This window comes from Anoplolepis gracilipes, chromosome 6 (genome assembly GCF_047496725.1).
Source record: "Anoplolepis gracilipes chromosome 6, ASM4749672v1, whole genome shotgun sequence".
Classification (NCBI taxonomy): domain Eukaryota; kingdom Metazoa; phylum Arthropoda; class Insecta; order Hymenoptera; family Formicidae; genus Anoplolepis; species Anoplolepis gracilipes.
This window is the reverse complement of record NC_132975.1, coordinates 9,307,921-9,329,720: the sequence shown is the minus strand read 5'-3', so window position 1 is coordinate 9,329,720 and position 21,800 is coordinate 9,307,921. Positions and strand designations below refer to the sequence as shown.

The 21,800-nt window shown below is 34.0% G+C and overlaps 4 protein-coding genes across 8 annotated transcripts; 2 read left to right on the top strand and 2 right to left on the bottom strand.

The window, feature by feature from the left end:
* The first annotated feature begins 251 nt into the window (after positions 1 to 251).
* On the top strand, positions 252 to 3,756 carry Hook (hook microtubule tethering protein). 2 transcript variants are annotated; one of them, XR_012046752.1, is made up of 2 exons: positions 252 to 2,439; positions 2,679 to 3,756. XR_012046752.1 is itself a non-coding variant. In XM_072893583.1 (1 exon), the coding sequence occupies exon 1, from the start codon at positions 252 to 254 to the stop codon at positions 2,370 to 2,372; it is 2,121 nt and encodes a 706-aa protein (XP_072749684.1). In that variant the 3' UTR covers positions 2,373 to 3,756. The 2 variants fall into 2 exon arrangements, 1 of the variants encoding a protein (XP_072749684.1); XM_072893583.1 differs by having other exon boundaries at positions 252 to 3,756.
* On the bottom strand, positions 3,516 to 6,106 carry Dhdds (Dehydrodolichyl diphosphate synthase subunit). Of its 3 annotated transcripts, none has more exons than XM_072893585.1 (6): positions 5,820 to 6,106; positions 5,521 to 5,736; positions 5,263 to 5,424; positions 5,038 to 5,186; positions 4,700 to 4,884; positions 3,516 to 4,607 (listed from the first exon to the last, which is right to left on the bottom strand). In XM_072893585.1, the coding sequence occupies exons 2-6, from the start codon at positions 5,679 to 5,681 to the stop codon at positions 4,371 to 4,373; spliced, it is 894 nt and encodes a 297-aa protein (XP_072749686.1). In that variant the 5' UTR covers positions 5,682 to 5,736; positions 5,820 to 6,106; the 3' UTR covers positions 3,516 to 4,370. The 3 variants fall into 3 exon arrangements, with proteins under 3 accessions (XP_072749686.1, XP_072749687.1, XP_072749688.1); XM_072893586.1 differs by having other exon boundaries at positions 5,892 to 6,106; XM_072893587.1 differs by having other exon boundaries at positions 6,032 to 6,091.
* A 1,005-nt stretch (positions 6,107 to 7,111) lies between these two features.
* On the top strand, positions 7,112 to 19,738 carry Brwd3 (bromodomain and WD repeat-containing protein). 2 transcript variants are annotated; one of them, XM_072893582.1, is made up of 22 exons: positions 7,112 to 7,304; positions 7,410 to 7,468; positions 7,545 to 7,574; positions 7,827 to 7,886; positions 8,615 to 8,765; positions 8,880 to 8,978; positions 9,113 to 9,450; positions 9,550 to 9,704; positions 9,824 to 10,141; positions 10,233 to 10,650; positions 10,726 to 10,951; positions 11,159 to 11,489; positions 11,722 to 11,917; positions 12,054 to 12,302; positions 12,374 to 12,595; positions 12,719 to 13,097; positions 13,234 to 13,633; positions 13,750 to 13,971; positions 14,080 to 14,260; positions 14,341 to 14,497; positions 14,792 to 14,926; positions 15,304 to 19,738. In XM_072893582.1, the coding sequence occupies exons 1-22, from the start codon at positions 7,262 to 7,264 to the stop codon at positions 16,314 to 16,316; spliced, it is 5,382 nt and encodes a 1,793-aa protein (XP_072749683.1). In that variant the 5' UTR covers positions 7,112 to 7,261; the 3' UTR covers positions 16,317 to 19,738. The 2 variants fall into 2 exon arrangements, with proteins under 2 accessions (XP_072749683.1, XP_072749681.1); XM_072893580.1 differs by having other exon boundaries at positions 14,341 to 14,503.
* On the bottom strand, positions 19,195 to 21,677 carry Epsiloncop (coatomer subunit epsilon). Its single transcript, XM_072893584.1, has 3 exons — positions 21,493 to 21,677; positions 20,404 to 20,892; positions 19,195 to 20,282 (listed from the first exon to the last, which is right to left on the bottom strand). The coding sequence occupies exons 1-3, from the start codon at positions 21,592 to 21,594 to the stop codon at positions 19,974 to 19,976; spliced, it is 900 nt and encodes a 299-aa protein (XP_072749685.1). The 5' UTR covers positions 21,595 to 21,677; the 3' UTR covers positions 19,195 to 19,973.
* Positions 21,678 to 21,800: the final 123 nt, after the last annotated feature.

Sequence of the window (21,800 nt, the reverse complement as noted above, 5' to 3'; positions counted from 1 at the left end):
GATAACAATAGCTACTTTAGGTTAGATCGAGTGTCTGCAGCAGAACAGATGGTTCAGTATAGTAATTCATAATTTCATATCTGATTTATAATACTGTATCTCGATTCAAGGAAAGACAAGTAAGATTATGAATTCAATCAAAAGTCGCGGTCGCGAGAACAACACGTGTCACAGAATTTGACGAAAGTTAGAATCGTGCGAGTGTCCCGAGCTTTCTCAAAGTTCCTTAATCTCCAGGAAAACCCAGCGAAATGGGAGACCATCGACAACAGTTGAACAATTTAATCAAATGGTTGGGTACATTCGATCTTCAAGCGCCGCATAATTCTGCAGAGGATATAAGCGATGGAGTTGCCCTGGCGGAAGCCTTGGCTCAGATTGCACCAGAGTGGTTCACGGCGGTATGGAAGGCAAAGATTAAGATCGACGTGGGTAGCAATTGGCGCCTTAGGGTAAGCAACATGAAGAAAATTGTGGAGGCTGTGATGGAATATTACATGGAGTGTTTGAACCAACAATTGTCGGGCTACGTCAAGCCGGACGCGATAAAAATTGGTGAGCATTGTGACAGCGATGAGCTGCGTCGTTTGTTACAGCTGATTCTTGGCTGCGCTGTCAATTGCGATCAGAAGCAGCAGTACATCACTAAAATAATGGGTATGGAGGAGACTGTGCAGCAGGCAATAATGCAGAGTATCCAGGAGCTTGAGAGCAGCGTGCATGGACCCAGACTAAGCCTAGGCACCAGCTTGAACTTTGAATCCTTGGACGTGGCCGATGGTGCTCAACAGAGACTCTATGCTGAGCTCCAGGCAACAGTGGATATGAAGGATCAATTAGCACAAAAATGTCACGAGCTTGATCAACAGCTTTCTCTGTTGCAGGAGGAAAAGGTTGCATTGATTGCGGAGAATAAAAAATTCCAGGAGCGGCTGGACGAATTTGAGAATCCGGAGGAGTCTGGTTCTATATTGAAATATTCTGGATTGCGGAAACAAGTAGAAGAATTAAAGGATGAATTGTTTAAGGTGGAAACGTCCAGGGATGATTACAGATTAAAGGCAGAATTATTGGAAAAGGAAGTATTGGAGTTACAGTCGAGACAAGAGGATTTGCAAAAAGCAGCTGACGAAGCAAATCATCTGAAAGACGAAGTCGATGCCTTGAGAGAAACTGTAGATAAAGTAGCAAAGTATGAAATCATGATAGAATCATACAAGAAAAAAATGGAGGATTTGAGCGATCTTAAGAGACAGCTGAAGATATCGGAAGATAAGAACGTCGAATATTTACAAATCAAATTGGACTACGAAGAAGAAGTAAAGCGCACGATGATGTTACGTAATCATTTGGAGGCTTGCAAACAGCAGCTCACAGAAGTTCATCATAGGCTGGATGAGCAGAGCAATAAATACGATCGATTGGAATTCGAGGGCAAGAAGATGGAAGCCAAATTGGGTGCTTTGCAAAGAGAAAAAGACCGATTGATCATCGAAAGGGACGCCCTAAAGGAAACGAATGAGGAATTGAAGTGCACACAATTGCAAACCGCCGAAAACATGGCAAAACCTAGTACTGATAGTACCAGCGTTGCCGGGACGGAGATGGTTCCACTTGAGATTAAAGAGAAATTACTCTGCTTACAGTTGGAGAACAAGATGTTGAAGATGAAGCAGACAGGTAGCGAGGATAAGCTACCAAGTGTGCAAGCGTTGCTGGAGGATTCCGAGGACCGTTTAAACACATTGCGAGGGCAAAATCGCAAGGCAAATCAAAGGATAATGGAATTGGAAACCAAATTAGAGGAGGCCATGGGTACTCAAGTCAGCGATGACAACAAAAATGACAACGTTGGTTTGAATCAGAAGATGCTACAGCTGCAGGACGAAATGCGAAAAATGCAATCCGAAAGGGAACGGTTGACATTGCAACTCGAAGAACGCGAGAGTGCTCTACAAGCACAAAAGCAGAAAGCTTTCGCTATTCAAGAGAAACTGACGCGGAAGGAGTATGAAAACGCCGCTCTCGAAGAACGCTATAAGAAATATATTGAAAAAGCCAAGAGCGTTATAAAAAGCCTGGATCCGAAACAGAATAATTCTTCACCGAGTGAGGTCGTTGTGCTGCGCAATCAATTGCTAGAACAGCGCAAGATGATCGAGGACATGGAACGCTCCATGAAAGAGTCTAGATTGTTGCGAGAGATGGAAGAGAAACTAATGGTGACTGCTTTTCATAGATTAGGGCTGAATTGCCACAGAGAGGTGATAGATCAACGGCTCGCAGCGCTTAGTTCAGGACAGGGTCAATCCTTTTTAGCGAGACAAAGGCAACCTTCAGCAAGACGCCATCCACCTTATAACTCGAAATGAGAAAAACGAATCGACTTCATACTTAAGTATTACAAAAAAGTAATAAAGTGGTATTTAATTATTTGAGGTAATTAATTATAATTATTGTCAATAATAATAGTGTGATAAATGTGATACTACATACACATTGTATTGTATTTTAACCTATGAACAGTCAAATTATTAAATAATGATGATTTGTAGATTTAACATTTAGCATGATTAATATTTATTATCATAATATTGAAATCACATTTATTTCTCTATATATCTTATAATAATTATCACAATTATTACAATTTCTATTTCAATTCTATTCTGATATAGATGCAGTTGAATAATTCAAAACAAAGGCAAAAAAGACTTACTTTAATAAAAAAAAAAGAATTTATATAAAGAGAGAGAATCTACAATATATAAACAACATCTTAAACAAACAAGACTTAGTTCCACAATTTATTGAAATTATTCATAAATGTGTATTCATCCATTTATCTGTCTTCCTGTAAAATTATTAAACATAGATATTTCTAATTTCAATACTTGATCCCATAATTCTGATTTTCAGCCAAATATTTGACAATTTTCTGGCTATTAGAGATGTGCCAATGTATATGTTCCTGTATCTTTATTAAGTATGTAAGTAAAAAAGTAATTGCACAAATATCTCCTTCAGCTAGAAAAACGAATTAAATCTACATATTTCAATATGTTTCATATTTTATTGTATCACAATCTATATCGGAAATGTTTATCATTATACTTATCTTATTTTAATGGAGCTCACAAAACAAAAAAAAAATATATAAAATAAATTGTAAATAAGATGACTCTATATATATATATGTATGTATATTATATATATAAAATGTATATGCAATATACATTGCTCCGCAATACACTAATAATAGATATATGCAATACATTGAATATTCTACATGATCAAATTTTATCCCATATAGTAATATTTTAATTTACTGACGATGAATAATTATTGATTTGAAAATATTGTATATATTTGCGTGGTGATGCTTATTTTGATAGAGTATGATTGATGCTAAGTGTATATTCATGAAAAATGTTCTTTGCCTTGTTCAATAATATGTGACGAGACATTATTGTAAATAATGTATATGGCAATATATACACATATTTCTTATAATTTTAGGAAAACAAATATATTATATAAATATTACACAACTTATACATTTTTATAGTCGCGCGTTAATGTTACAACTAACATTATTTATTTGATACATGATTTATGTTATTGCTATTATATATACTTGTTTTACAATTCTCTTTCATAATCGCTCAATGCACATGGTAGAGACAAACAATTGGAAAACTGATGTATGGAATGTGTATATATAAAGATGAATAAATATATAAATGCGCTATATAATATATGATGTATACTAGAAACAACTTTTATCAATATCTATGTATATAGTTACATTTGTGAAACTTTCAAAGAAAAAACAAATATTTTATTCTAACAATGTTTATCAAAATCATTACAACTTCTTATCGGCAAGATTGATAATTACTTAGTTTATACATTTTAAAAAAAAGCTCCTTTATTTATCTTAATTTTACTTATCTATTTATAAGAATAGATTTATAGCATATGTTATATTTATATAAGAGATATATGAGAAAGAAACTGCAAAAGTAAAAACGTAATTGATGTTTGTATGTTTTAATCTCGAATCTCATTCAAATATTTTGGATTTGTTTATTTTTGTTTTTTTTTTTACATTTACACTTTTTTTTTCCTAAAATATCTTGTATAACTGGAAGAATTATTTGTAGTTATCTCCCTGAGTTTTGTATACATTTTTAAATATTATAGTTTTAACAGTTATTTATATCTAATCACCCTTGAAGAGTTTACATTTATACTCTATCCTAGAAAACTTTGATTTGAAACAAAATATATGTGGCAGATTTTCAGCATACTTGATTGACATTTATATTTACTGGAATATAAGCGCCCATTGCATATTTATTTAATATCTATGATTGAACTGTTGATAGATACATACTTTCAATCATAAGTTGGCGTTCATGATGCAACTTATTAATATACATAGATATTCTATCATTATGCACAATCGGCTCCAAATTTTGTACTTTTGTGACTTTCTGTAAGTCAGAATAACACCTCTGATAATAGAAAACAGCGCTAAGTAAATTCCATAAATTGAATTCAGGCCACAACACATTAGTAAAATAGACACAGGTATTGGAGATCTAAAAAACGATTTAAGATCATTTTAGTTGTGGATCTGTGCTTTAGTAAATTATTAAAAAAACGTTTATCAAAATAAACTATATCTTCTTACTTGCCACAAGAGGAAGTCACTAAATCTAACTTCTCCAGAAGTACGAATTAATAAATCTGGATTTAAAGATTTGTAAGTATACAAACACTGAGAAATCAGATTTTCATTAATATCTTCTGGTAAAATATCAGCATGTTTTATACCTCCTGCTATATCCTTAATTGCATGAGTAATTTCATCTCTTGCTGAAAAGATATTAAAGTACTATTAAAATATTGCTAAAAAAATTATATAATATTACTTGACTAAATTAATTTAAATTTTTATTCGTATTTGATAGAAAGTACAACAATGTGTGTGTTTATGTGTAGTTATAGGTATGATTATAATTATCTTACATGTATAAGCAAAAGCAAGATTTAAAATTGCTTTATTATTGTTTTCAGTGCTAATCATAGCTTCGGCAAATAATTTACGCATATCTTCTGGAAGTAAGGACAAATTGCCTATCACACGAATACATATTCCTTCTTCCACCAATTTATTCCTGAAAATATTGCATTTTGTAAGATCCAGATTCAGATTAGGTTGTAATACATGTTAATTTAAAATTTTATACATACTTCTCTTCTAGGAGACGTAAAAACTTGCATCTGGCAAGTTCCATAAGCATATCAACTTCTTCTTGACTGCGATTAAAATTCTCTATACTAAAAGCGTATACTGTGACTTCTGTAATACCTAGATCCCTACACCAAGTCATTGTCTCTGCCATTTTATCAAATCTGTTCATAAGTAAAACATAAGGTACATATATATGATATAAAAGAATATAATAGATTAATATATACTTATAAATGTGTCTTCTCAAAGATACATACCCTTTTAAATGTCCATCTGTTTTAGCCATATTTTGTTTGTTCGCAAAACGTCGATTACCATCCATTATAAATGCCACATGTTTAGGTACATGGCCAGTCTTTATAATCTTTAAGGCCAATAATTGAAACCAGTTCAAATTACTCTCCCTTATCCACGACATTGTATCTTAGACAAGTCCACGTGTAAAAATATACTATTTACGGTCCTATCTACAACTGTCAAACACACTTTTGTTAAATTTTCTCACTAATTGTAAGCAAGTAACGATTAAGATTTATTGACGAACATAAACGCGTACAATATATGCAGGATTTTTTAAAACAGTGACGACTGACGAACGATGTTAATCAGTTGTTAGTTATCGCCTAACCTTCATATCAAAGCTTATTAAGTTATTCTTAACGTAACGTTACTTTCACAGACGTTTTCGTATTATCACTCTTATCTCTGGTATATTATGTATTATTTAGATATATTCGGGAACCATTGATACATTAGATTATCATTAACCTGAATTCCTTCCACGCGCGATTTTTGCTAAGTCGGTTATTCATTACACATATGTATGTACAATGTGTACATATATATATATATATATATATATATATATATATGTATGTATCTTTCATACACGTGTGTTCGTGTTCAATCAATTCCTGCAAATGTGTGTACGCAATGATACATTTGTCATTATTTCCTTTCTACTTTTTATATTTATTAATGAATGAAACGAATGAAATAACTATCTCAAAATTTGTACAATTTCAGGCACGTGTCAATCGTTTGGTAATAACGACACGATCGTCTTCTACGATTACAAAGAATTATTACAATCTTCCGTCGAACAATATACATTTTGTGGTCGAGGCAAATGTAAACGCAATCTTTCGATCTGCATTGCAAATATTAATTAGTTATGTGGTGACAATTGTACATATTATAAGACGTGTGTTAGCATAAACGACGAGTAAAAATGGGCTTCTGTCAGATGTAACTTTAATACATAATTTTTCGACCACTTTTGCATCTAGTTCTTATAGAGATCATCGCGCGAATACATATGTGTATGTGTTATCGAAGATTTCTTTTTTATTAAACTTTAATCTGCTGTCATGCAACAAGAAAATATTAGAATATTACTAATAAATTATATACAGTTTGCATATTTATTCACATATTACATTTCCATCGCCATCTGCTTGTAAAATTAACTGTAAAATAATATAATTTTCTTCTTCATGGATCCGCAAATTGAACTATGATCGCGAGACGCTTTCAAGTGTGGCGCGTTCAATGGCGGATTCATCTCTTCGCCGATAGGTTCCCGGATGTTGCAATCCGGACGATTCTGTGACGATCTGGCCGAATGCAAAATTTGTCGCGGAATTTTACGACAACTTCGATTTGGTTGAAATTACGATTATCGCAATGATTTTCTTTCGCGCGAAAGATTTCACACTCTGTGGGATTGAAAAATTGTGGATGATCCTGAACGAGAAGGAACGGGCACCGGGCACCTCGCAATGCCATCTACGTAACTGCTCGCAGGCGCTTCGCTCCGTCATTGGGGGACTACTTTGCGTCGGTTTAGGCGAGCGTGTGCGTGCGCGTTGCGGTCGCACAGCCAAGCTTCGGGGAAAGAAAATGAACTCCGCGGTGGTTATCGCGGCGCTATGAACCATAAATCCAAATGTTTTGTCGTCGCTCGTGAGTGAATAGAAATCGATTGGATCGGTCGGGATGGAGGTCAGCGCGTCCAGGAACGAGTCCGGGATTGCATCAGGTAACGTAGAATGCCGTATACGAGCGAGCGAAATTGCTGTATGTGCCTTCATGCCGCCGTGCGTGCCGCCGTGTCTAAAAGCCCCCGTGTGTTCTCCCTTCATAGAGCTGTACTTCCTGATCGCGAAATTCTTGGCGGCGGGACCCTGCGCGGAAGCTGCGGCGGTAAGTGATCGAGGGCTGGGATGCCGAATGAACGGCGTCGTAACTCACGGAAAGGTTCTAACGCACTTTGTTTCAGGTGCTGAAGCGGGAATTAGAGCATGCCAAGGTAAGCCGATCGGCGGATCTGACACTGTACACAACTAGTCTCGCGGGCCACATGGCTCGCGCACGTGGTTTCAGCTTGTCAAAACATTAGAATCTCAAGGTCGCTGACCTTGATGAGGAATCGCGACCGCTCGCGATACGCGATCGGCCCTTTACCGATCGTTATCGATCGGTTTACCGATCGGATCGATTTTTCCTTCCATCTCGTTAATCATTCCCCCGTATAGATTTTAGATCGTTTTTCTGTTCGCAGACATTGCCGTCGCGACTCGACTGGGAAGGACAAGTGCACAACCAAACGTTTGAGGAGTTGGTAAGTATGGATATACATGGTGACATGGCGATCGGCATAAGGCGGACATGATTCGATTCGTCTCGCTACGGAAGAGACGGCCGTCCCACCGTTGCGCCATATCGCAAGGTGGTTCGATGAAATAATGCGCCGGGCGCATCCTATGTCGTGGACCGCGGGGGGGTGCTCTACCCTCCATTTAATCCCCCCGTAACCGCCCTCCGCCGCAATTCCTCTTGCGTTGCTCGTTTTCTCTCTCTCTCTCTCGCATAGAACATTCGCCCTGGCCTCTCCCCCACTACCTTCATTCGTTAGCCAATCGTAGCGCGCTTCCGGCCATTTCGCGTGAGCTGATCAATGAATATATGTAGAGGTTCACGGCTTATTTATAGAAAGTGCTCGCGCGCGTGACGATGGCTTACGCCGATTGGTCGGCCGCGGGAACTACTTGACCGTTCAAATTATGCGCGGGAATAAACGCGATATTTTAGTTTCACAACGCTGATCAGTTTTTCAACGTTTATTGTTAGCACAATTAGGAAATATTAATTCTCAACTCTCTGACTTGAAGATTTAGTTCTATATAATGTCTAAAAGAAAATACACAATCTATTGCAGATATTAATATTTATATAGCTTTTTTTAAATATTACATAATTCTAAAACTTTATGTAAAAGAGTTCTTTTTAAATGCTTGCAATTTTATCTGTAGATTATTTTCAGTAGTTTATTATTGTAATTTTTTTTAGGAAAAGAAATATTCTCACATTGGGTCAAATCATTTATTGCAAATATGTGCCAGAATTGGACCAGTGTTAGAGAAAGAAGTGCCGCCATGTATCCCTGGAGTGATATCGCTTTTGGGTGCAGGCAAACAATCTTTGCTACGTACCCGCGAAGGTGAAATAATATAAATCTATTAATTACATTCTTTATTGCAAAAATAGAATTTTATCTTTTAATAGATATACAAGTATGTGAATTGTATATGATGTATAAACTTTATTTTTACAGACATTGCACGTTATGTATACAACATTGTCGATTTTTCCATAAGATTCGGTGGAAAACCTGTTTTGGAATTATCTGGTAGCTTATCAGTGCCTAATATAGGTAAGAAGTTGAGAGTTGACAACTAAATGCAAAATGTACTTGCTATATATGTATTTTACTAGCACTTTTCTGATACTTTTTGTATGTCAAACATCAACATATAATTTTGCTATGTGTATGTTTTTGCCCACTAGTACGTGTACTTCAGGGACGTGAAAACTCTGGTCCTCTAAGTCGAAGACAGGCAATACCGACAAAGTTCTACAACAAGATGAATTTATATCGACGTACACTGGGTCATTTATCAGCAGTGTATTGTGTATTGTTTGATCGCACTGGTAAATATATTATAACTGGAGCGGATGACTTACTCGTCAAGGTTTGGAGTTCTGTCGATGGACGTTTACTCGCTACTTTTCGAGGTCCGTCCGCTGAAATTATGGACATTGCCGTGAATTTTGATAATACTTTATTAGCAGCGGGAAGTTTAGATCGAGTATTACGAGTCTGGTGTTTCCAAACAATGTCACCTGTAAGTGAAACGAAGATATATATACCAAACGAGAATTATTTTCATTTTTATATACGATAAATTATATTTTACTTTTAATTTTCACATCTCTTTTTCAAGGTGGCAGTTTTAATGGGACATACAGGCATGATTACATCGGTGAATTTTTGTCCGATTGAATGTAATGGTGTCTATTATTTGGTCTCTACTAGTACTGATGGATCGGTGGCTTTTTGGTCTCACACCAAGAAATTAAACGAAAGAGCGGTATTTCAGTAAGTTTAATTTAGAAATAATTCTTTATAAAGATTTTTCTGTTTGCAACATTACTTTTAATATCTTGAATAAATATTTTTACATAGAATGATTGTGTGCGATATGTAATTTGTTGCAGGACAAAACCCATTCAATATCACGAGAAAATGAGACCTGGTCAAGCGCAAATGATTTGTGCCTCCTTCAGTCCTGGAGGTGCATTTATGGCAGCTGGATCTGCGGATCATCATGTTAGAGTTTATACAATGTTAGGAGACGAAGGACCACGCAGAGTTCTTGAAGTGGAGTCGCATTCCGATACTGTAGATAGTATTCAGTGGGCACACAGTGGTTTAAAATTCATTTCCGGTTCTAAAGATGGTACTGCAAATGTATGGCATTTTGAGCAACAGCAATGGGTACATAAACAGTTACTCATGACGACAAAGCTTCCTGGGTATGGTCTCAACAAATTTTATTTTATATAGATTTTATACTCGTTAGTATAAAACAGCACGTTGAAATTATTTTTTTTGTTTCTTTTATAGAGAACCAGAAACAGACGATGACACAAATAAAAAAGCAAAAGTAACTATGGTTTGTTGGGATGTGAGCGATGAATATGTTATAACAGCAGTGAACGATTACTCATTGAAAGTGTGGAATGCTAAATCTGGTGAACTGATGAAAGTTTTGCGTGGACATAAGGATGAGGTGTTTGTATTGGAATCTCATCCGATAGATTCTCGCTTGATACTCAGTGCTGGGCATGATGGGCAACTTATAATTTGGGACGTGTTAAACATGGAATCGATAGCGTGTTTCCAAAATTTTGTGGAGGGTCAAGGAAATTGCGCTATCTTTGATGCAAAATGGTCGCCTGATGGTACAATGCTTGCTGCAACAGATTCTAATGGACATCTTTTGATGTACGGATTTGGATCTGGTGCTGAGAAACTAAAAATTGTAAGTTGTCTTGCAATTTCATTTATATATATTTTGTTTTGTTTTACGGAAATAAAAATTTCCTGTTATTTTCAGATACCAACGGAATTATTCTTTCATACGGATTACCGGCCCTTGATAAGGGATGCTAATAATTATGTTCTTGATGAACAAACGCAAACTGCGCCACATTTAATGCCACCACCGTTTTTAGTCGATGTGGATGGAAATCCTTATCCACCGGCACTACAGAGATTGGTACCAGGAAGAGAAAACTGTAGGGGTGAACAATTGGTACCAAATATTGCGGTTGGTGCTGGTGGTAAGATTTATATATTTTATACAAAATAATATATCTAAAAATGTCGCAATAATTGAGAAAAAAAATATGGAATAGAATATAATATAATAGCACGATAATGTCATACTTTGTTTCTTTGTAATTTTGTATTTTTTCAAATTATATTCAAGATTCTTTATATAAGTTTTATTTTTTTATTGAAAGAATATATCAATTTGTATTAAACAGGGATGCAAGAAGTTATAGAAGGTCTTCCAGAGCAAGAGCCAAGATCGAACATTGATCGATTGATTGAGGCCCTTGCTCAGAGACAAAATATCAATGCGGACGGGGAAGTCATTGGCGCTGGTGATGATAGGGAGAATAATATCGCGGAACAACCTATTCGTCAAATAGCGAGTCCTCGTGGTAGTAGAGCTGGTTTGAGGAGAGAGGGCAACGTCGAAGGTGTCCGACAAAGTAGCGGTAATTGGCAGAGGGATAATACTACGCCATGGAACAAACCTATTCTCGCGCGTCCTATGAAACCAGCCATTAGAGAGACTCAAATTAAAGCAGTGTAATTATATTGCAGTTCTTTGATATTATAAGAATAAATAATATAATTATACAGCAATTAGAATCTCACAGGAAACAATCTTAAATAAATTTATTAATAATTTATTTATGATATACAGATCAACATTAATGTGATTACATGTTAAATAAACTGATATTAAACAAACTAATATTAATGTTAAAAGAAAGATATTGATCTTAAATTAATTCACATTTGTATATTATCTGTAAAGTCACTCAATGGCAGATATGGAGTTAGAAAACTGGCGACGCGAAATGCGACGGCGACCGCAGCCTATATCAAACACTGCCATTAATCAAGGCAATATAGGAAGTAGACTCGTAAACCGCAAACGTAATAGAACTACTAGACACGGTTATAGAACCAGAGCAACACGTGATGAAGAACAAGAGGAGGAAGAATATGAGGTACCTCATAGAAGCGATATTTAATACTGATAAGTATTAACTCGTAGACAATCCTATTTGCTATTGTGTAATAATAAATAGGAAACTTTAGAATTTTACAGTTGGTTAAGCGTCGTAATATTGTGCATTTTTACAGAATCCTGATAATACTGGCACATCAGCGAGTTCAGCCAGCACCAATAGCAATGATTCTACTGCTCATGAGGAAGATTTGTGTTCCGATAGCACTACTACAGATTCAAGTACCGAATATTCAGATTGGATGGCGGATCATGGACTGAATTTAGAACCACCTAAACGTAGCAAACGCAAACCTGTAAAAAAGAGGTCTATTACACCACCAAGCGATACAGATAGAAGACGTAGTAAACGTCCTAAGAAAAAGGTAAGTTCATAACTTTTATGTCATTTTAATTCTACAATGAATTTTATCTAAATTATTTTATCATTCAATAGGGAGTACAAATAGCTAACGGCATTTGTGAAGTTCCTGACATGTACCGTCCTTCGGAATGGCTTACCGAAGTAATACCGAGGAAAGCTCCTTATTATCCGCAGATGGGCGATGAAATAGTATATTTCAGACAAGGTCAAAAATTCTATTTAGATGCAGTTAGGAATAAAAAGATTTATGAGCTTAGTCCACGATGCGAGCCATGGACCAAGATGAATATTAGAGTATGTTTACTTTATATATTTCTAGGGGATGAAAAAAGAGGTTTTTAATCATATAGGATGAAACGTTAAAAAAATCTTGAATAGGGATGTATATGTATTAATTAGAAAATATTTATATTGCAGGCACAGGAGTTTGTAAAAGTAGTAGGTATTAAGTATGAAATTAAACCGCCTCGTTTATGTTGTTTGAAATTAGCGTTGATGGACGAAGACGGTCGACTTACCGGGCAGAATTTCACTATCAAATACCACGATATGGCCGATGTGTTAGATTTCTTGGTGTTACGTCAAACTTTCGATACAGCATTGGCGCGAAGTTGGTCTGAAGGCGATAAATTTCGTTGTATGATCGACGACGGTTGGTGGATGGGACAGATTGTTGGAATGGAACCGCTAGATGAAGAATTTCCGGAATCGTTTTTTATGTGCTTTCGTGTCAGATGGGATAATGGCGAATATGAACGGATGAGTCCTTGGGATCTCGAGCCTGTTGATGAAGATAGTAAGTTTGTCATTTAATTAAATATTTATTTCGATAATCAAAAAAGACAGTATAAAGATAATACTATTGATCTCACTTTTTTCTCTAGATTCTTTAATTTTGTACTATATGTACTGCATTAATTATATTTGTTTAGGAATTCCCGTAGAAGTCGGTGGTGCTGTGCCAGTCTTACCAGAGGAAAGACAAGCGATACTTTACCAACCTCATGCGGAAGAGTGGCCCATGGGTGATAGAGAAGCGACTTGTCGTCGAATCATACGAGGCCTGGATCAGGTGATGAGCCTTGCAATCGCAGAGCCATTTGTGGTGCCGGTGGATCTCAGTCTTTATCCAACTTACGCGTACATTGTTGAATATCCAATTGATTTATCAACTATAAAAGCTCGTTTTGAGAATCATTTCTACAGAAGAATCACGTCGGCGCAATTTGATGTCAGATATTTGGCAACGAATGCTGAACAATTCAATGAACCTCACAGTCATATAGTGAAAAAAGCGAGAATAGTTACTGACTTATGTTTGCGCATAATAAAGTAAGCAAATACATATTTTCTTCATTTTCTTCTTTTTTGCAAACGTTAAGCATTTATACAATACCTTTACAGTCTATACTAGTTGATGTTATATAAATAATGTTTTTCTTATGCAGAGAACCTACTGATTTAGATGTGCCAGCAGTATATCATCAATTGAATGATACATACTGTTCTTCTGAGTCAGAGACAGAGATAGAAAACAAGCCTTCAACGAGTAAACAAAAATCTACATCGAGTAGAAATTTACGTTCACAACAGATCTCACAAGACTGGAAATTAGCATGTCGTCAATTATTAGAGAGTTTATGGCAATGTGCAGATTCAGTTCCTTTTAGGTAAGATATAATGAAAACTTAAACTTATAGTTTTCTCTTTTTTATCTTTGGAAATAAATAACTATATTGATATATGAAAATATATTTATATGGAGAATCGTTTCGCAGAGAACCGGTTGATAGATTAGAACATCCAGAATATTATCAGATAATAGACACACCGATGGACTTACGTACTGTCAAAGAGGATTTATTAGGTGGCAATTACGAAACACCATTGGAATTTGCCAAAGATATGAAATTAATATTTACAAATAGTAGAAATTTTAATACGAATAAACGTTCGAAGGTAAATTAATACAATTTTTGCTGTATATATTGCATCGTTCTCTGTGACACATTTTGTTAAATATTTTATTATTCATTTAGATATATTCGATGACAGTAAGATTATCGGCCATGTTCGAAGAGCATATGCGTAGGATACTTTCGAATTGGAAATCTGCGCGTAGACGTACCGATGATGTAAAAACAAAAGTGAAAAGTAAAGGAAAAGGAAAGCAGAAGAAACGGAAACACAATTTAAGTAATGGTACAAGTAAACGTTTGTACATCTTATTGCTTTTATGAGCGCAACATAATTAAATACTAACTGAATACAAAAATAAGATTAGAAATGTTTATTTGCGTTTCTTTTTTTTTCTTTTTTTTTTTTTTTTTTTTTTTTTTAAGTTTATAAAATCTTTTCTCTTTTACTACTTTTATATAATGATTAAAATATTTTTCGCGCATTTAATTTTTAAATATTTATTAATAATTATTTTGTTTGCCTTGCTTCTTGAGTCCTTTTATATTTAGTTAAATGGTGTTTCATTCGCAGGATCTAAATCAAAAGCTGTTTCAAGCGATGATGATGATGATGATGAGGATGATGACGATGACGATGATGATGTAAATAGCGACAAGGAATCGAGTAAAGAACAGAAAAAGAAAAATTTTGACGTATCTGCACCTGGTATGTGCATGTACCTTTTTAAATTATTACTCTATACATGTATCATGAAAGAAATTTGTTAGGCTTTGTATTTGAATATTTTCAGTCAAAACATACTTAATACATAAGAATAAGTAATATTTCGAATTCGGAATGGGAGGGACGGTCTACGACTGTATAATACTTTAATAAGATCAGAGAAATTAAAAAACGAGTGATATTAATTTATCTTCAGCTTTTTCTTTTTTATTAATATATATATATATATATATATGTATATATATATAAATATATTTTCTTGTATATTAATATACATATATACATATTTTTATTTTTATTTTTATTCAAGCTATTTTATATTAAATTATTAATTTTGATTTGATTTTAATTTCTTTCAGGACCATCACGGATGACAAACGGTCATACAAAAAGATCTGGCTCGTCTCGACCGACGTTAAAACTGCGAATCTGCCGATCGACCGTAACGAAAAAGTCAAAGAACAGTGATAGTGACGTTAGTGAATCAGAGGCAACGACAGATACTGATAGTAGTGACAGTGCTCCTGTCCGACGAACTAGAGCAAGGACGGCGATGCCCAGTGTTAGTGTCGATTCCGATTCCGGGGACGATTATACGCTCAACGGACGTGGTAGGCAGGTTCGCAAAAATCGCGGCAAGAATATTAAGAATGGCAAACAGTCTAAATCCAAAGTGAAATCGAACGTTATTGTGGACGATGACGATGATGAGGATGATGACGATGACGATGAATACGTTACGAAGAACAAGGCAAACGACAACGAAGAAAATAAGGAAGACGATGAGCAGCAATTTGTCGCGCCGGACTCCACGGAAGAGGAAGAAAGCGAAGAAGAAAAATTTGTTAGAAGAGATACTAGATCGCGAAAATTAGTAGTTGAAAGCAAAGAGAACCAAAAATATGTTGTTAACAATGGAAAGAATGAAAATAGCGAAAGCGAGAGCGAAGAAGAGGATGATGAAGAAGAACAGGATGAGGACGAAGAAGAAGAAGAGGAAGAGGAGGAAGAGAAACAGTTACAACACCAGATCAATAATCAAGATTCTGAGGATAGTGATTATTCATATAAAGTACAATTTAGATCGTCGCGTTCCAGTCGTCGGAAGCAGCGCGGCTCCGTAGACTCAGAGGATACGAGGCAGCAGTATAGCAGCACCAGGCGAGCGGGTCGTAAGCGTCCTCATTATAAGGAGGAAAGTGATGATAGTAACGGGGCACCAATAAGAAATCGGCGCAAGATTAAGCGCCGTTCTTACGCTGAGGAAAGCGACGAAGACAGCATACAGGAGCCTGGCATTAGTATAAGTAGTAGAGGCCGTATACGTAAAATGACGCCGCGCGCCCGTGCTTATCTTTTAGAATCACCCTAACGACATCTATTATGTTAGTAGAAGTCGTATGTATATTAAGAAATCTGTTTCATAGAAATCCTGATGAAGATCGCATCCTCTCGCGTATTCTCAAATCAATATGTCACATCACAATTTAAAAAAAACTAAAAAATACATTCTATTTGTAGCATGTAAAATACTTCGAAATGTTGGATTAACCAATTAGGAAAAAAATTTTTTGTAGTTTTTCTCCTGATTCATTACGAAGTGTTTTTCATATTCACAAAGATATAAGTACAGTGGACCTGGAAGATTTTATGAATAGAATTTTCAGTCTGTCTATCTCCATCTTTATATTTGTTTTCTTCATTGTTACAGTAAATTGTTCATGGTAGTAACTGCAATACAAATTTCCGACGTTGCTAGTACAGCTTTCGGAAATAACATGGAAAGAGTTTTGAACATCTTGTTCGAAAGTAACTATCTTAGTTACTTTCGACGCACTCTTATTTGGCTTACTTATATAAAAAAATGGAGATTATCGTGCTATAGTCGTATTGGATGCTACGAAGAACTTCTATTTTTACAAAGTAGTTCTTTAAAGTAGATGTTCTTTTCTTTTTATATTTGTCTATATCTTCGAATGCGATATATATACTAGTATAATGGTACAAGCGGAAATAGTTTTGTAAACAGACGCGATATTTTCGGTATCTTGATAGTCATCCTATGTATGACATGTTCAATCGTATTCATATTAGACATATTACTGTATATAAAGTTTTTCTCGCTCTAAAGAAAATTATATAGAGAATTCTATATAATCGCGTTATTGTACAGATACAGTGATTATCTTGTTACTTGTAAATGTGAAAAGACGAGCGGCTTGCTCGCGCAAAGACACGAGTTTTCATTTGGTTGTGGCAATTGCTTCCATGATTTCAAAGGTTTTAAGATTCATATAAATACAATTTTTATGTTATGACAATAAAAAGAGAATATAATAAAATTATTTTGTTTTATAAAATAGTTTTCAGTAAAAATAATAAGCAAGTTAAACAATGCACTTGTGACATTTATCATTTTTACAGGTCTTCGCAATATTATTGTGACAATTGTTCGTTGAGAGTTTATCTATAGAAACACTTTAAGCGGTTTTCTACATATTCTGTTTGAGTTATTAAAAACATATGTGTGAATCAGTATTTTATTTTATCTATGAAAAATTCTCGACAGGAAATTGTAATACTAATTAGATATAATTTAATTGAATACTAATTCAATTTGTAATACTAATTAGATATAACACTTTCCATATATTGCTGAAGTAAAATTTATGCGGTTTGTTACACATAATAATTACTTCCTTGGACACCAGACTTATAATTAGTGTTTTTTAAAGTTGTATTAAACGACGTGACATTTGCAATAGCAATAGCAGTTTGTTGTTAGCATACAAAGAATTAAATTTTATTTTACTGAATGTGATGAAAAATATCAGAGAGAGAGTACAAGAAAATATTCTTATTTTCTTCTCTTCTTTTTTCCTTTTCTTCCTTCTTTTTTTCTAATTCCGAAAGTTTGCCACTGTTTTTGCTTCTCACGACTTTATTTAAGTTTAAGGTATATCTTGTGTAAAAAAACGCGAGTCTGCTTCTCCGTATGTAAATATATAAATTTATATTAACTCGCGTACCATTCTTTTTTCTTTTAATATTCTACGTTACATAAAAGATAACATAAATTTTATATATGACCCATACTGCTGCGTGTGAAATAACGATTTTTTATATAGTTTGTAAATCTGTTACGGATCTATATAATAAAAGGAGCCCCGCATAGTCACACAATTTTAGAATTTTTCACGAAGGCAGATGTTTTCCAGATTTATATGACGCGAACGTGAATCGATTATGCATATATATAATTGTGTAAATGATTATTAGACAATTATTGCCACCAGCAGCTAACATCGTTGATCAAGACAAATGCACAAAAGATCAAAAGTCTTGACTGTCTCGAGCCATTGTGATATTAGTTTAAGAATATCAAATATATAAAATATAAATTGATAATGTAAATTATCAATATAATTAGAATTGTAATCGATATTTTTTTAATGACTTAAATAAGAGAGTCATATCACATATAGACTCGATGATGTATCCAGCCTTTGATTAATATTAATTTAACGATGTTAACTTTGGTCTCACTCTATTAATCATTATATAATAATTGATATACTTCGCACGATAATGATTCAGAAATAATATAATTTTATGTATATAAACTCTGCCGAGAACACACATAGGACTTAATACGAAGTTACATTTTATGTACAGTTTGACTTATTCTGTTGTGGAATCTCAGCGTGCTTTGTTACATATAATATGGTTCTTTGAAACCCACCGTCACACCAATAAAAAAAATTAAATTGTTTTATATATGTCTACCTGTGTATTATTATTCATTAATTTTGAAAGTTTCATAAATAAAACGTCAATTTTTCTCAATTTTTATTGAAAATCTTACACATAACATGTAAAATTTTTTAACTTTCGTGCAAATTTTGTTTCAAAACTCTCGACTCGTATAATTTTCAAAATTAATCACTTATTTAAGTAATTAATTAACTACTCGATTTGATTGTATAAAGTATTTTATAAGTTTTATATTAAGTTTTCCAAGATTTCTTAATTGTGCATGTATACATACATGCATAAATTTATAAATAAATATTTCCCAATACATATATATATAAGTATATTTACAGATTTATTAATAGATTGATTAATAAATTAAGTTTTACAGAAATGTACAATTAACGAGAAAACCTTATTTCTAATAGTTTTGAGGATATTTACAAGAATCAAGGAACAATTCCAAAAGTAAAAAAAGATATTTTTTACCTTATATGTATTTATGTATGAAATATTTTATTTTAACTCATTTATCTGTACACCTTGAAATGGATAATACGAATATTATATGAAGAGACAATTCCATGTGAAGCTAGTTAATAGATTATTTAATTTCGATAATAATTTATAATTTTATAAAATGGCAGCCATATTTGTTATGATTATATATGATAGTATAATACTAGGATTAAATGGATAAGAAAGGTCGTAATTTCTTCAGTCATGTACGTCCCGTTCTTGCACTTTAAAATCTACATTATTTCCATACAATTTTTTCATACACCTACTTTTCGTTAACATACTTCTTTTAATATAAAAACGGAATATTTCAATATTGAAAAACAACATATACATCTATAAAAGAGAGATGTTTCTATTTATAGAACGTTCGCATATTATTTTCTGTTCTGCGAGAAATTGTTTGAATGTTTGTGGAATCCTAGTATATGCATATCATTATGAAAACTTTTCATAAACTCTTTTAAGAGTCAATATCGCGTGATCACACTTCCTCCTATTCTTGACATAAATAAAACAATATATAACAAAAAAGTATACTTTAGTAATTAAGGTGTGCTATCCTTGAAATGTATTGCATAATTATATCAGAATCTATCTATTTCAATATTCCAACTTTTTTTTTATTTAAATAGAACAAACTTTACTCATTGGAGGCCTTCAATGGAGTCACTTCTTTAATCTATGCTTGGATTCATTTATAATCAGTATTCAATCAAGTCTATCCCACAGAGTGCCATAATCTGCTGAGTGGAACTCAGGCGGAAGATGAATATTGTTCCTTAAGCCTATGGAATTCTATCTCTTTTTGCAAATACTCTTTGACAAAAGGATGCTCCAAATGAGAATCTTTTAACTGACTTAAATAACGATTCGCTACTTCTGGTGGTTTGCCCATATGCTGAGAGAGAACAATCATATTGATCAATGTATCTGGATTATTACTATCTTTATCAAGAGACTCTTGCAAAGCCGTCTCTGCTTCCTCGTATTTAGCTTGTCCAATAAAACAAGTAGCTTGTCCATTCAATAACATGCTTGTACTGGAATGCTTGTCAATCATCTCCTGAAAGTTTATAATTATATTAATGATATATTAATACACTTTTAATAAAACAAATTAAAATATCAACATAAAAAATACCTGTTTTATACAAAATAAACAAGATAATTTAATCCTTTCTCACCTGAAAGATGTAATAAGCATCTTGCAGTTTGTCACCACCACTAGTAATGTTAACCCATGCTTGAGCGAGTTGAGTTAAAGTAGCATCGTCATCCTTTTCTTGCATTGCTTTGAGCTCCTTACGAGCCAGATCTGGACGATCCATTTTGAGATATATCTGCAATGTCAGTGCCATACATTCTAAATGGTCCACGTCATGTAATATTCGAAGAGCGGCCTCGAGATTCTTCTCATGATAATAAATGGTCGCGGCTACAATCAGGAAATTATGATTATCGAAATTTGGATGACTGGCTTCCTTATCTAGTTCAGCTACTATGGCCTCGCGACGATGTGGATTGGCGAAATAGTCGGCTAAGATCTTCAGTGGCTGTAATTCCGGTGGGGACAAATTGTTGATTTCGTCTAATACTACACGGAACTTTCTTTGTGCTATGTAGGCGCGATAGAGGAGTACGTCACGCTCCATAGCCACTTCTGGAGATGATGGCTGTAGGAAAAAAAGAAATTAAGTAAAACTACTTGCATTTATAACTCAAAAACAGAATTCACAATGTGTCAAACAATACATTAGTAAATTATTAAAATAATGTATATGTGTATAGTATATTCCAGAATTATTATACTTTTCTTATATATACATTTATATCAGACAGTAATTTTTTATCAAGCAAAAACTAATGATGAATCTTCTTTTTGTTAACTTGTCTATTTAAAGTTTTGATGCTAATTTTACTTGATTATTACACTATATTAAATTTCTGCTAAGATTATTGAACATTTGTTTAAAAATCTTCAAGAGAATTTTTAAATCTGGAAGAGTGGCACTATGTATACAGAATTTAAGTCCAAATATTTCAATAAATCTCCAATATTCAATTTTAAATTTTGTATTAAAAATAAAACTTTGTAAATATGCTGCACATAATTAACTTTAAAAATAAAAATAATTACAGAGAAAGAGATTAGTGAGCGATAAAGCGTCTGCTAAGAGGAATAGTATAGTTGTCATTCATGTAAAAAATCTAAACGCAAAAGTAACCTATAATATACGCGTTTATGAGAGGAATGTAATTAGAAAGAGCTTTGCCTTGATTTTTTGCGCCTCGTTGATGCATTGCTGGTAATTTCCGATGTAAAAATGATTTCTAACGTCAAAAATCTCATCAACGTCCTGCTGCTGACGTGCCATCTTGTCACTTATGGAAATAGGCGTTTTTCGATGCTTTTCATACCCTATACAGTAGCGCCATTATATCCGTTTTTAGGAATTAAAAACACATATCCACTTTTCGATATTGCCACTTGGTGCGTGTCCGTCATAGACATCTAGCTATAATATAGATGTCTGTAGTGTCCGTGGTCCGTGCTATATCCGTTCATAGAAGATAAAATGAT

Excerpts from the sequence above, each read along its gene's own strand:
- Epsiloncop (XM_072893584.1), bottom strand. The coding sequence starts at position 21,594 with ATGGCACGTCAGCAGCAGGACGTTGATGAGATTTTTGACGTTAGAAAT. Across the intron at positions 20,893-21,492 it reads ACGAGGCGCAAAAAATCAAG|CCATCATCTCCAGAAGTGGC; the intron begins GCAAAGCTCTTT and ends TTTTTCCTACAG. Across the intron at positions 20,283-20,403 it reads ATGCTTATTACATCTTTCAG|GAGATGATTGACAAGCATTC; the intron begins GTGAGAAAGGAT and ends ATAAACTTTCAG.
- Dhdds (XM_072893585.1), bottom strand. The coding sequence starts at position 5,681 with ATGTCGTGGATAAGGGAGAGTAATTTGAACTGGTTTCAATTATTGGCC. Across the intron at positions 5,425-5,520 it reads ACAGATGGACATTTAAAAGG|ATTTGATAAAATGGCAGAGA; the intron begins GTATGTATCTTT and ends ACTTATGAACAG. Across the intron at positions 4,885-5,037 it reads TCTTGCTTTTGCTTATACAT|CAAGAGATGAAATTACTCAT; the intron begins GTAAGATAATTA and ends ATATCTTTTCAG.
- Brwd3 (XM_072893580.1), top strand. The coding sequence starts at position 7,262 with ATGGAGGTCAGCGCGTCCAGGAACGAGTCCGGGATTGCATCAG. Across the intron at positions 11,490-11,721 it reads GAGACTCAAATTAAAGCAGT|TCACTCAATGGCAGATATGG; the intron begins GTAATTATATTG and ends TTATCTGTAAAG. Across the intron at positions 13,634-13,749 it reads TTATGTTTGCGCATAATAAA|AGAACCTACTGATTTAGATG; the intron begins GTAAGCAAATAC and ends TTTCTTATGCAG.
- Hook (XM_072893583.1), top strand. The coding sequence starts at position 252 with ATGGGAGACCATCGACAACAGTTGAACAATTTAATCAAATGGTTGGGT.